This window comes from Humulus lupulus, chromosome 2 (assembly GCF_963169125.1).
Source record: "Humulus lupulus chromosome 2, drHumLupu1.1, whole genome shotgun sequence".
NCBI lineage: Eukaryota > Viridiplantae > Streptophyta > Magnoliopsida > Rosales > Cannabaceae > Humulus > Humulus lupulus.
This window is the reverse complement of record NC_084794.1, coordinates 155,387,877-155,402,751: the sequence shown is the minus strand read 5'-3', so window position 1 is coordinate 155,402,751 and position 14,875 is coordinate 155,387,877. Positions and strand designations below refer to the sequence as shown.

At 49.5% G+C, this 14,875-nt stretch overlaps 1 protein-coding gene across 1 annotated transcript; it reads right to left on the bottom strand.

Annotated features, from left to right (window-relative positions):
- Positions 1–12,700: 12,700 nt before the first annotated feature.
- LOC133816370 (uncharacterized) lies at positions 12,701–14,343 on the bottom strand. The gene is made up of 2 exons (XM_062248906.1): positions 13,614–14,343; positions 12,701–13,514 (listed from the first exon to the last, which is right to left on the bottom strand). The coding sequence occupies exons 1-2, from the start codon at positions 14,193–14,195 to the stop codon at positions 13,017–13,019; spliced, it is 1,080 nt and encodes a 359-aa protein (XP_062104890.1). The 5' UTR covers positions 14,196–14,343; the 3' UTR covers positions 12,701–13,016.
- Between the last annotated feature and the right edge of the window lie 532 nt (positions 14,344–14,875).

Genomic DNA, 14,875 nt, shown 5'->3' with positions numbered 1-14,875 from the left:
TTCCTTTCTTGCTTTAGGGCATTCTTTCTTGAAATGACCAACTGCCCCACATAAAAAGCATGCCTTTGCCCTACACTCTCCCAAATGGCGCCTCTTGCACCTAGGGCACTTTGGATAAGTCTTCCAGGCCTCACTGCCACCCTGACGGCCAATTGAAATACCACGTGGTTGCCTGTCAGGACCTGGAGCTAGGAAGGTATCGGGAACCTTCCTCTTTTGATCACTAGGGCCTCCACCCCTACCTGAACCCACAAATGGAGGACTTGTCCTCCTCAACTCTCTTCTAGTTGCACTGTCTGGCTAGATCTTGTTCTCTACACTCTTAGTTGTGAGCACCTTCTCCACCACCTGTGCATAAGTAGTAACTCCTGCCATAGTGGTGATACGAACATTCTGGTCTAATCTAGGTTATAGTCCCTGGAGAAACCTCTCTCTTCTGGTCCCATCAGTGGGCACCAACTCCATGGAAAACTTGGCCAATCTGTCAAACTTCAGGGCATACTCAGTCACTGATAAACTCCCCTGAAGTAACATGATAAACTTGTCAGCTTTAGCAGCCCTGATGTCATCATTATAATACTTCTTGTTGAACAGAGTTTGAAACTCTTCCCAACTCAAGGCATTGATGTTTCTGGTCTGAGATATAACCTCCCATCAAATTCGGGCATCCTCCCGAAACATGTACGTGGCAAAGCCACCCTCTCATTACCAGACACCCTCATGAATTCAAGGATGGTGATAATCATGCTCATCCACTGCTCTGCCTTAGCTGGATCTGTACTACCCTAAAACACTAGAGGTTGTTGTTTCCTGAACCTTTCATAAAGAGGCTCCCATTTGTTACCAACCTCAGGCAGCTGCTCAACTGCTGACACCGATACAAGTGGTGCCTCAGGTTAAATGTTCCTTGTAGGAACTTGTTGTTGTCTCAGGAGGCGAATTTCTTCTTCCTGTCTCAAAACTCTGGCCTGCAAGTCATTAAACAACTGCTACCAGTTATATGGAGCTGGCTATGGAATCTAATTTTGGTCATTCTCTTGACCCTGACTGTTATTTTGGCCTTGATCATCATGGCCAGCTGATGAATCTGTTTGTCTTGGAATCATTCTTATCAACCTATACTATGTTGCAATAGCCAATGTGGCCAGTTAGGCAGTAATAACTAAACCTCTTGCCGCCTCACGGTCCAAGATCAACAGATAATCACCCATATTCCAGAATTATACAAATATACAAATGGATACATGATCATAGAATTTACCGTTTAACATGTATCAGTTGATAATACACAATGAACAATACTAATGAGTATGTTCTAGCAATACCAGTACTAAGAAGCACATTCTTGCTGATGATGCAGTAGTAAAAGCTCAACCTTATCAAGGTATCTCATGTAGACAGGTAAAGCATTTATACTTTATTTAAGTAAAACATATAACTACATAAATAGTTACCAAACCATTAGTCGAGCTTGTCTTCAGTGGCGAGTGTACATGCTCAGCTAGTCTACAGGAACCCTAAACCTTGGCACGCTCTGATACCAAGTTGTAACGCCCTGGTTACTCCAATACCGTTACTATGAGCTTTGAATGGTGCTTAACTCGCTAATTGAGTCATTTGGTTATAAACGTGCATCTAGGTGTTATTAATAGGCTAAGGTGAAAAACTCGATCAAAAGTAAATGATATATTTTATTTAAAACATAAAACTGTACATGGGCCCATAAAAGCGTTTACAAGATATTTACAACTCAAAATGGTCATTACAGTGTAAAAATTACAACCCGCCGACCTAAGCAGCAAAAATAGGGTTAACCGCTAGTTCCTCTGAGAAACACCTTGGCCGTGGTGGTCAAGCGGCCGCATATGTACACATCACCACCTAAGCTCTCCACTCAAGGATGGGTGAGATTTTCTTTCCCTTTACCTGCAACACATAGCATCCGTGAGCCAAGGCTCAGCAAGAAAACTCATTACTGCATGTATACAATATCAAATGATGATCATGATAATCATACATGACTTATAGCCCTAAATAGATGAGTGAATATCACTTCAAGATTCTAGTAACCATCTGGGGCTTGTAGCCCTAATCAGAGAATATCGATATTGTAATAATCATGCTGGGGCGTGTAGGCCTAATTAGATGAGTAACTGATGAGTAAGTCACTAGCTTAAATCAGATGAGTGACTGATGAGTAAGTCACTAACATAAACCAGATGATTGACTGATGAGTGAGTCACTAACTTGGGCTCCACACCCTTAGCCATGTGACGCTGCAGTCACCTGGGCCTTCTGGCCCTCACTGTAAGTAACTACCCATTAGACTAAACAAGCGCTTTTGTTTTTCATCGAACTTAAGGTCGATCAAGCATTTCATGCTCAGAACGATAATGCTTATGTCGATTAGATCTAATCTTTTCAGCTTGCGTTAAACACTCTAATATCGTTCTTGACTCATAAGTCAATACCATACGACCAGTGCTCAATACTGCTGCCGAACTTGACTAATGAGTCACAGCTTCACAGTCAACATTGACACCATTGCCGATTCCTGACTCATAGGTCAGTACGATACACAAGTAAGCAAGATTTGTTAAGCATTTGATATGCAATCAATGTCCACATATACATCACTCAACATGCCTCATGAATAACCATGCATGTCACATATGGGGTGCAGTTTTCTTACCTCTGGTTCGAGCGAGAATTAATAAAAGAAGGACCCTTGAGAACAATCGATCCTTTGATTCCATAGCGGTCACCTAGTCATAACCAAATATAACATCCATCAATGAAAATGAGCAATAAAAATAATCTTGACCTAACCTCACTTCCGAGACCCAGAATTGTACCCTAATGGTGAGTAGATTCGATCTCGAGCCTTAAGAATTGAAACCTCGTGCCAAAAACCCTCAAAAGTGCTCAAAATAGAACTCTGGAAATGCAGGGTAGCGCTACAATGCTGCCCCCTAGCGCCCCAGCACTACAAGCAGGGGAGTTTTGCCCTGGCTAGCGCTGTAGCGCCCTCCTTTGGGCACTGTAGCGCTAGGACCAGGCAGAAATGCCCTGGTTTTTCCCTCCTTCGATAATAACCCAATCAATCATAGCCAAATACACCCATCAATCCTCCACTTTCCAACTCAAAATCCAAGCTAAAATCCAAATTAAAACATAGTATAAAACCAGAGTTTTAATTGCTAGAAAGTTACCTCAAGCTCAGTATGGAACCATCTTCAATGGTGGAACACAACCCTATGCCCTCAAGACTCACTTCCCTAGCTTGAATCCTCAAAAGAAGCTAAAAAATTTCAAAGGAAAAGGAAGGAAAATTGGTGCTCGGGAGAAGAAGAAACTTACTCTGCTCTTGCAAGTTCTACAACTTTCTAATGGCTGTATCTATCCTTAGGGTGAAAAGACTATATTGCCCCTAAGCTTAAATAATACTCTAAACAGACTCCAAGGGCAAAACCATCCTTTCCCGCCTATCTCGTTAATCTTAATTAACGCTATCCAATTCCCGTTATTCCCAATATTCTCAAATACCAATAAGTCATATCCCATTACCCTTTAATTCACAATAATGTTCTTATCGTTAAATTACCCCAAGACTCACCCCGAGCCCCAAAATCAACCTCGTTTTGACCAAACTACTAACTTGCATCAAAAGATCGTCTCATGCCGAAAAGCTCGAACAAATCCACATTATAATGTGGCCTCATCAATAATTCACCAACATGCATGAAAATACACAATTATGCCCTCAATGGGCCAAATTACCAAAATGCCCCTATCAAGAAATGTGGACCCACATGCATGCATTTAACATCATATAATAATATGATTCACATAAACATGCATATAATCATTTAATGGAATAATAAATCAGTTATGGCCATCCCGGACTACTAATCCGACCATTAGACCTCATTAGGGATTTTGGGGCATTACAATCTCTATCATTTAACACCTTGAACCAAACTAAAAGGAAACCATCGTTTCGCTTCTTCATCAGAAGCTATAGATGTTCATATCTATGATTAATACTCCCACTCAATTATACTACCGAGTTCCCAAGATGTAAGTATGGGTTAGTCCATAGGGTAAGCTAGTAACAAACAAGTCAAAGAACTCAAATAATACAATCAGTTAGAATACTAACCACTCAGAATTGAGATTAAATTGACCTATGATCAACTATATGATATGACTAGAATAGATAATAACGGTATGTTTACTTATCCTATAAACTATCAATATCGATTCTGTCCGATGCAACAAATTCATCCGATCTTATCTACTTTGCTAATGTTTTGGAAAGAACATAACACTACAATGTGTAAGTAGATTATGTTGATGCTCATAATCTCATCAAGGGAAAATGCAAGGTCGTCACCTGGGCGTACTCCCTCCCCCCCATTTCGCATGGCCATCAAATGGGCGAGGCCACCGAGTCGCCTTCCGCGAGGCCACCCTAGGGGCGAGGCCCTCCTGATCCGCGAGGCCATCCTATGGCGAGGCGCCCTATTCCGCGAGGCCACCCTAGGGGCGAGGCCCTCCTGATCCGCGAGGCCATCCTATGGCGAGGCGCCCTATTCCGCGAGGCCACCCTAGGGGTGAGGCCCTCCTGATCCGCGAGGCCATCCTATGGCGAGGCGCCCTATTCCGCGAGGCCACCCTAGGGGCGAGGCCCTCCTGATCCGCGAGGCCATCCTATGGCGAGGCGCCCTATTCCGCGAGGCCACCCTAGGGGCGAGGCCCTCCTGATCCGCGAGGCCATCCTATGGCGAGGCGCCCTATTCCGCGAGGCCACCCTAGGGGCGAGGCCCTCCTGATCCGCGAGGCCATCCTAGGGGCGAGGCGCCCTATTCCGCGAGGCCATCACAAGGGCGAGGCCATCATATGGCGAGGCCCTCATATGGCGAAGCTGTCCCGTTCCGTGAAGCCCCTGGGCCACTCCTACCATGCCCATGCGTGGGGCCGAGGGATGCTGCGAGACGTTAATTCATCTCGCGAGGCCCATCCCGCGAGGCCATTTTGCGGGGCCGTCGCATGGGCAAAACCTCTCCACCTCGCGAGGCCATCTCACGGAGCCTTCGCGTGGGCGAGGCCCCCCTATCTCACGGGGCCCTTAGGCCACTCCAACCGCGCTAGGCCATCAGCAGTGCCCCGTACGCGGGGCCGCGCAAGGCCCCGCACGCGCATCCCTGAAAGTCTATCAACCCACCATCTTCTCGGGACGCCGACGCCCCGTAACTTGACACGTATGGCCCGGAGGCGTTTTGCCTCGTACGCTAAGACGTAGAGCAAGGCCAAGCGCTTATCGCCCATGCCCGTGGGTAACCTTAGAATGCTCCAGGCATCCTGTACCAAAGGTCCCGTTCTCTACACCTCGGGATCCCCATGTTTAGGAGGTCTCGTACGGGTCGAATGCGACATATTTGTACGACCAAGTACTAGGTACGGATACCAGTGCCAGTGAGGTTGCTGAGGTAAGGATCATGGTCCGTACGTCTACGGCCATGGGTCAGAACCGACACCACTACCCTCTGCACCAATACACCTGCTGCCACACCTCAGGAAGGGGTACAGACAAGTAGTGGAAACATCCCCCTGACACCTGCTCCTGTACGGGATGTACAACCACTACCACTGAGACCGTACCCCTAATGCAGTACGTTTGTACCACCTGGTCCCCTGGACCACTATGTACCTAAGGCCATTAGAGCCTACTATAAAATGAATTCCAAGGCCACCTGAAAGGGGGTTGGAAATTTTACTGTAGCAGAGGCATTAGTGTGAATGAGATACTGAATTCTTCATTGTTGTTATACCATTGTTCTTGAGTTATTGTTCAAGTTTTCATAGCTTTCCAATTAGCGATTTTAATTTGATAATTTTTCCAACTTAACTTCGTTGACGAGTTCTTACCGTCAACAGTTTGGCGCCGTCTGTGGGAACGTTAGTTTTAAGCTACTGTTCCACCATTATTTCCGACAAGAAGAAGATGCCGAGACGCTCGAAGCGACTAAGGGAGACGCAGGAGGTCGAAGTTCACTTAAACGGAGTCCAGCTGAAGGCCTCCATGAAGGACGCTCCTCCACCCAGGGACGTGGAGCCCCCGAAAGACCCTGAGGTTCAAGGAGGAGACAGGGTGGCCTCGTCACCGGCTGCTCCACCTGGGGGGAGTCCTCCCAGAGCACCACCGGTGCACGCTGATGAGTTCCCTCCTCCGAAACCACCGCGGGCACCGAACTCCGGCCGGCAAGACCCGGGTCCTTCTACTCATAGGCCAGACAAACACCCCCGGGTCCACTCCGTGAGCTCGAGTTCAAAGTCCCGATTTTACGAAGAGGAGATACGTGAGCTCCACCGTAAAAACCAAAGGTTAGAAACTACCTTGGAGAACATGCAAGAGGTCCTTAACGGCCTACTGCAGGGTAAATCCAGCATAACCTTGCCCAAGGGAAAGGAGAAGGGCAAGGGTGGGGTGGAGACCACTGTGCCAGTAGATGATGGAAGAACCCGACACTCGACTAGCAACACCCCCCGCACGAAGCAACGTGATCACCCCGAACCACCTAAGCAGGCCCAAAAGCCAACGCCGAGAACCACGGCTGCCCCTCGACGCGAGGATGAGGTCACCTCCAAAAGAACGCCCCCAGACTTGCGGGAGGAGATCAATAGGAAAAGGGCAGGCAAAGGGACCACACCCCCTGAGGCGCCTCGAGAAGGCAAGGGAAAGGCGGGTCTTAGCCCGTCCACTCTAAGAGACTCCCTCAGCAAAAGGAGGCAAGACTTAGACACAGAGATGCGGAGTTTGCGGAGCAAGATTGTCACCGCGTCGGGTGGCCAGGCCTTTGAGGAAGAATTCGACCACGAGTCACCCTTCGTGCGAGAAATTCAGGCAATCCGGCTCCCTGCCAATTTTAAGGAGCCCAACATGACCCCTTACGAAGGGAGCACGGATCCAAAGTACCACCTGGATGCGTTTAACGATCTCATGAAATTGAGGGGGATTGGAAGTGGTGCCAGGTGCCATTGCTTCGCTGTTACTCTGAAAGGACCCGCCTACAAATGGTTCAAAAGGCTAAGGCCGGGGTCCATCAGGTCCTGGCAGCAGTTCTCTGATGAGTTCCTCCAGCAGCACCATGCCGTGCGGGACTACACGATGCCAGGCACCAGCTTAGCCAACGTGAAGCAAGGGGAAAAGGAGAGCCTAAAAAGCTACATTCACCGGTTCAATATGGAGGCCGCGAAAGTGGAGAGCCTGACGCGCCGGGAGTTAAAAATGGCCATTACTGCTGGGGTACTCCCAGGGAGCAAGTTGTGGGACAACATGCTGAAGAGGGAAGTCACCGACTTGGACGACTTCTATGAAAGGGCACAGAAGTACATCCGTGTGGAGGATGGCCACGCAAACCTGAAGGCCGGAAAGGAGGAGTCCCATGCAAAGCCCCCAATTAACGACGGGCCGAATATAGCTAAGAAGAAGAGGACGTATGAGGGGTCGAGAGATGACCAGCAGAGAAAAACCAAACGAGGGGGTGATCATAGGCCAGCGACCTATACTTACTATACGAACCTCACTGACACCAGGGAGCATATTTACGTCACCAACGAAGATCGAGTGCCCTTCAAGAAGCCCCCACCAATGAGAAAGGATCGGTCCAAGAGGGACCCCAGTAAATACTGCCAATACCACAAAGACATTGGACACACCACGGCAGAGTGCATCCACTTGAAAGAGGAAATTGAGGAGCTCATCCGCCGGGGGCACTTAGGCCGTTATGTCAAGAAAGAAAGGCAAAGGCCAGAAAACGAGCCCAGAGCACCCCAGGCACAGGAGCGAGCCCCAGAAATACAAGGGGAGGTCCGCACCATTTTTGGAGGCCCAGGATTTGGAGGAGATTCTCGGAAGGGACGAGATAAATATGCAAGGGAGGCTCGACGAAGTCCGCCCCCCTGTGTCATGAGTTTAGAACAGCGACCCCCGAAGAGTTTCAAGGGGGAAAACGACTCAATAACGTTCACTGAGGAAGATGCACGGGGGGTACACTTCCCCCACAATGATCCGCTGGTGCTGACAGTTCAGTTGGCAAATATGCGTGTGCATCGAGTCCTGGTGGACAACGGGAGCTCAGTGGACATCCTATATCGCCCAGCTTTGGAAAAAATGGGACTGGGCATTCGTCACCTAAAGCCTTGCCAGTCGTCACTATACGGATTCACAGGGGATTCAGTGCAACCCCTTGGAATGATTGAGTTGACACTTACCATGGGGGAGCAGCCCCGCCAAACCACAATTATGTCTAACTTTGTTGTGGTAGATTGCGCATCAGCTTTCAACGCGGTATTAGGGAGGCCATCCCTGAGAGAATTGAAAGCCATAACTTCAATATATCACTTAGTTGTCAAGTTCCTGACCCCAGGAGGGATCGCGAGTATGAAAGGAGAACAGAAGGAAGCAAGGGAGTGTTACAACACCTCACTCCGCACGCCTGCAAAGCCACGCGAGCCGATGGCCATGGTGGTACACGAGGCGATAAGTATGCCCACAGGGGGTCCGCAGGAGCTGGACCCTCGGGTCGTGGATGAGGCAAGAGAAGAACCGGAAGAAGAAGTAGAGGAGGCTACGGTGACGGAGGAGCCTTTAAGGAAATTGAAGATAGGGAGAAGCCTACAAGGTGGCGTGAAGGAAGAATTGATAAGATTTTTGAAGGATAATCTGGACGTGTTTGCATGGAGTCATGAGGACATGGTGGGCATAGACCCCAGCGTAATGTGCCACCACCTGAACATCTCCCCAGGAGCAAGGCCCGTCAGGCAGAAGAGGCGGGCGCTCGATCCAACAAGGTACGCAGCGTTAAAGGAAGAGGTTGACAAATTGAAGGCCAACGGGTTCATCCGTGAGTCTTTCTATCCTGTGTGGGTATCAAACCCAGTACTCGTGCCGAAGCCAAACGGGAAGTGGAGGACTTGCGTCGATTTCACGAATTTGAATAAAGCTTGTCCTAAGGACAGCTTCCCACTCCCCAGGATAGATCAGTTAGTAGACGCAACAGCGGGGCATGAGTTACTAAGTTTTATGGACGCCTACTCGGGATACAACCAAATCCCAATGAACCCTGCAGATGAGGAACACACGTCATTCATTACAGACAAAGGGCTCTACTGTTATAAGGTGATGCCCTTCGGGCTCAAAAACGTGGGAGCCACCTATCAAAGGCTGGTGAATAAAATGTTCGCAAATCAGATAGGGAGGAATATGGAAGTGTATGTGGATGACATGCTGGTGAAGACCAAAGTAGCTGCAGAACTCAACAAAGACCTTGGTGAGATGTTTGACACGCTCAGGAAATATCGGATGAAACTGAACCCAGCCAAATGCACCTTCGGGGTATCCTCGGGAAAATTCTTGGGCTTCATGGTCAACTCCAGAGGAATCGAGGCCAACCCCGACAAGATAAAGGCGCTCATAGAAATGAGCCCGCCGAAGAATAAGAAGGAGGTACAATGCCTAACAGGAAGGGTGGCGGCCCTTAACAGGTTCATCTCAAGGTCCACCGACAAGTGCCTCCAATTCTTTGACATCCTCAAAGGGAGCAAAAAGTTCGCTTGGGATGAAAGATGTGAGGAAGCCTTTGTCAGGTTGAAAGAGCACCTGGGGAAGCCGCCCCTGTTAGCAAAGCCAGAGAAGGGCGAGAAGCTGTACCTATACTTGGCGGTGTCGGAGCATGCCATCAGCGCAGCCTTAGTTAAGGGAGAGAAGAAGCAACAACAGCCCGTATACTATATCAGCAAGCGTCTGGTGGACGCAGAGAGCCGGTATCCAGAGATCGAAAAACTGGCCTATGCGCTAGTAGTGGCGTCGAGGAAGTTGAAGCCTTACTTCCATGCGCATACGATTGATGTCTTAACGGATAGTCCTTTGAGACAAGTCTTACATAAGCCAGAGACCTCAGGGAGGCTAATGAAATGGTCGATTGAGCTAAGTCAGTTTGATATTGTCTACACCCCAAGGGCCTCCATCAATGGGCAGGTGCTGGCAGATTTCATAGTAGAATTCACTCATCAGCCGAATGAAGGACAGAGTGAAGGAGGGGCGCAGCCTGTTGTGGAGGATGAACTGGGAAATGTAGAGAAGTGGAGTTTGCATGTTGATGGGGCGTCAAATGAAGGAGGATCAGGAGCGGGCATCATGATGACTGGGCCCGAGGGACACAGAATGTACTGCGCAATCCGGTTTGGGTTCGAGGCCTCCAATAATGAGGCGGAGTACGAGGCGCTCTTAGCTGGCCTGCGCCTAGCCCAGGAATTGAAAGTAACGCGCCTCCATATTTTCAGTGACTCACAATTGGTGGTATGCCAAATAAAGGGGGAGTACCAGGCAAGGGGGCCCAAGATGGCAGCATATTTAGAGAAGGTGAAGGGCTACTTGGGGCGAATGGTGGCATATACTATAGAGCAAATCCCCAGAGAAAAGAACACCCATGCCGATGCACTTGCAAAGCTGGCATCCACCAAGGATGGTGACGTCTTGGAATCAATACCCGTGGAGTACTTGCCAAAGCCCAGCATCGGAGGCGTAGATGTGCACATGATCAGCGTCCCAAAGAAATCATGGACCGAGCCAATCAAGAAGTACCTGGAGGAAGGAGTCTTGCCTGCGGATAAAAACGAATCTCGGAGGTTGGTGTACAAGGCCGCGAGGTACGCCTTGGTAGATGGGGTCCTTTACAAAAGAGGATTCTCCATGCCTCTCCTGCGGTGTGTAGAAGGAGAGGAGGCGTTGAAGGTGTTACAAGAGATCCATGAGGGAGAGTGCGGCAACCACGAAAGTGGACCCTCCACGGCTAGGAAGGCCGTAAGACAAGGATACTACTGGCCTTCCATGGAGAAAGACGCGCAGGACTTTGCCACGAAATGTGACAAGTGCCAGAGGCACTCTAATTACTCTCGAAGACCCCCGAGCGAACTGACCAGCATGCTCAGCCCCTGGCCCTTCGCCATCTGGGGGATAGACCTGATCGGCGCTCTGCCTACAGGTAGAGGTGGAGCAAAGTACGCGGTGGTGGCAGTAGATTATTTCACCAAATGGGTAGAAGCGGAACCCCTTGTGAAAATAACCGCTAGGCACATCACCTCTTTTGTCAACAAATTCATTGTGTGCCGGTATGGGGTACCCTACAAAATTATTTCCGACAATGGTACCCAATTTGAAGGAGGAGCCTTCGATGAATATTGTAAGAAAAGAGGTATAAGGAGGAGCTTCTCCGCAGTGGTACACCCCCAGGCCAATGGGCAAGTGGAGGCCATCAACAGGGTCCTAAAGAAGAACCTAAAGACAAAGCTAGAGAAGATGAAAGGAGCCTGGGCAGATGAGCTACCAAATGTGCTGTGGGCTTACAGAACCACCCCACGCACGACGACTGGGGAGTCCCCATTCTCCTTGGCCTATGGATGCGAGGCTGTGCTCCCAGTCGAAATGAGAGTCATATCCCACAGGGTGCAGGTGTATGAAGACGAAGCCAACCACACAGCCCTGACCGAAAGCTTAGACCTCCTGGAGGAAAAGAGAGAAAAAGCCCAGATGAGGGTGGCAGTATACCAGCAACGCGCCGCAAGGTACTACAATTCGAGGGTCCGAGAGAGAACTTTCAGAGTCGGCGACCTAGTGCTGAGGAAGGTGCTCCCAAACACACGAGACCCGAGTGCAGGAGTGCTGGGGGAAAATTGGGAGGGACCCTACCAAGTCGCTCAGTGCATCCCCCCAAACACTTACAAGCTGGCGCGCATGGACGACACCATCGTGCCCCGGGCATGGAACGCGGAACACCTGAGGAAGTACTACCAGTAAGACGCCAGTGCCCACGGATAAAAGCACAAGTGTGGCACGCTGCCTTGATATGGTAGGAAGAAATCAAAGAGGTTACCTAGATAACCTCCTAAGTAGGCGTGAGCCATTTTATTTCGTTTTATGTGAAAATCACCTATGTACCGTTGCAACTACGTGTATGAAACCATTATGTTACGAATATAATGAATGAAACCACGTATTATAAGTAAGACTGTTAGCCTCTTCGTGTGTTATTTTTTCTTCAATACCAGGGCATCAGCCAAAGTGTCCGCCGAAATAAATTTCACCAAACACTTGGGGGGCAGGACAGGGGGCGATAACGCAGCTAGCAAGGGAGGCCTGAAAAGGACCCTCTAACGGAGGGTCTTGAAAAGGACCCCTCGCCCTCCTAAAAAAGAGGCTCCTAAAAAAGACCCTCTGATAAGGGATCTTGAAAAGGGCCCTCGATTAGGAGTAGCCCAAAAGCGACCCCCTATGCATCAGGAGGACCCGAGAAGGACCGTAGCCCTAAAAAGGACCGTTCAATGGGAGTTCCTAGAAGGACCCCTTATATCGGGGCCCTAGACGAAGTTCCTAAACATAGAAAGTAGTAAAAAGACCTTGCAAGGCCTCCCCTGAGTTTACAAGGATTAGCTACCCTCGTGAACATCAAGGAGGCCAAAAGGCCTTACGAAAGAAAAATATATATATAGTGACAACACTAATAAGTCTGGAGCGGCCACCAAGCCGCCCAGCCAAAAAGGGTCCCAAAAGAGACCCTTGCCGAAATAGTACTATGCAAAAGGACGAGAGGGACGCCTCTCGCAATGAAATAATAAGCGCGCGCAAGAAAAACCCAAAAGGATAGCTAAGACCCAAGGGGTCAAAATATCCTTACAAAAACCGCCAAGAGGCACCAAAAGAGGTCCCAGTGAACCCTCTCACATGGGATCCAAAGGACCTCCAGCCTGACAAATAAAAGAAGGGAACCAACCAAACCGCGTCATACAGGCATAAAAGGGCCTCAAATGCAGTAGAACAAGAAATAAACAACAACATCACATGTATTCATACATAAAAAAGAAAGGAGTTCTCAAGACAATACAAGGGTTACTAACAGAAAAGTAGCACTAGTAATGACGTTACAAAAAAAAAAAAAAAAAGGAGCAAAACTAGTTCAAGGCCTCCTGTAGTGGGCACTCCACCAGGCCGCTCGGGCAACAGCTTGCTCGCCAAAAGAGGAGAAGTCGAAGTTGGGATCCTGCTTCCACACATTGTAAAGAGCCCGGTCTATAGACTTGCGCTCGATTACAGCCTTCTCCGCCTCCAAGGAAGCGACTTTCTCCTGAGCCGACTGTAGTTCAGTCCTAAGGGCCTCAACTTCAGTCCCCTGTCGAACAACCATCTCATGCGACCCGGATGCAGCGATCTTGGCCTCCTTGAGCTCGCGCTCCAAACATTTAGCCTTGCCCTTCAGCACCTTGATCTTAGCTTTCAGCTGCTCATTCTTCGAGTCCGACTTGGTGTACTTAGTCCGGGCTTTTGACAATTGGACCTTGGTTGCGCTAAGCTCATTTTCGAGCTCCTGGACCTGGACTATGAGGCCGTCCCTCTCAGTGGTAGATGCGGAAAGGATGCCAGTTGAGTCAGCATGTCGAAGAGACACGATATAGACCTGCACAAGAAAACCAATGGCATCAGCAATAAGTAACAAAAAGAAGAACACAGGTGCATCTATGCATAATACTAATCAACGCAAAGTGAAAAGCCTCACCCAGGCCGAAGCACGCCTTAGCATCTCCCCGAGGTCTGATTGAGTCACGTTCCCTAGGCCCCTCCAGTCGGAGACAGGGAGACTCTCAGCTATTGGAACGAAACGCTGCCCATAAACTGAGGCCATCCTGGTCACCCAAGCCTCTGCCCCCACGCTAGGAGCATCTGGTTGGACTGGGACAGACGACCCACTCGCCGAGGCAGGAGGAGGTGCAGCAGAAGAGAAAAATTGAGACTCTGGTGCATCGGCAGGGGGCTCCGCGAGCCCGACGAAATCAGCAGCCGGTATGCCGAGATCATGATGAATTGGAGGGAAGGCATCGCCGCCACCGCAACCAGGAGAGGCGTAGCATCCTGCCGCGGCCTGCGGGCCTAGAGGGTGAAAGGCCGTGTCCTGGTCATGGGAGTCATGAGGAGGATGTCCCCTGGGGGACAGGGGGGCATCCTCCATCTCCACCTCAGCCTCATCTTCGTGCAGTGATGGCCCAGCCGGTGTAGCCACAACCTTCTTAGACCCGGTGATTGACCATAGGAACTTGGGGTTAGAGACCGGAGACAATTGGTGGCGATTGAGATTCGTCATGGTAAATAGGACTGCTGCTTTCTTCAGGGCGGGGTCTGCTGCAATGAGTCTGTTTATCGCCTCCGCCTCCGACCCGATGACCGAGGGATCAGCAAATTGCCCTGCAAGAACCGCACCAATATCAGTACAAGCGAGAGTGCAAAATGGTGAGTTCTAATAAGAAAAAGAAAAAGACTGGATACTTACTAGGTTCAGCGCGAAAGCCTTCACGAACTGAAAGAGGCCCCTGTACCCAGAAAAAATCCTGTTTCCAGGACCCTGGGTTAGACACTGAGCCATCTATCAAGGGTAGCTCACTATTGGCCTTCTGCAAGTAATAGAAGCCCTTGGAATTGTGCACCCCAATAAGGTTGTACAAGGAATGCACCTCTTGCGCCGTCGGGGCGCGTTGCTCATTATTCTTGAACCAAAGAAAGAGGCAACTTAAAGTCAACCAACTGTTGGGTGACAGTTGGAGAGGGGCCAAATCAAAATAGTTGAGAACCGCCACAAAGAACGGGTGTAGAGGAACGGTGCCACCCGCCTTCATAATCTGCTCACTCAAAGCCACAAAGCCCTTCTCAGGGCGGTCGGCCCGGCAGGTCTCCTGAGGAACATGCAAGGCGTATTCTGGAGGAGTTCGGTAGCGCTTCACGATGGTCTTCAGTTTGTTCGAAGACATATGGGACACTAGGCTGGAC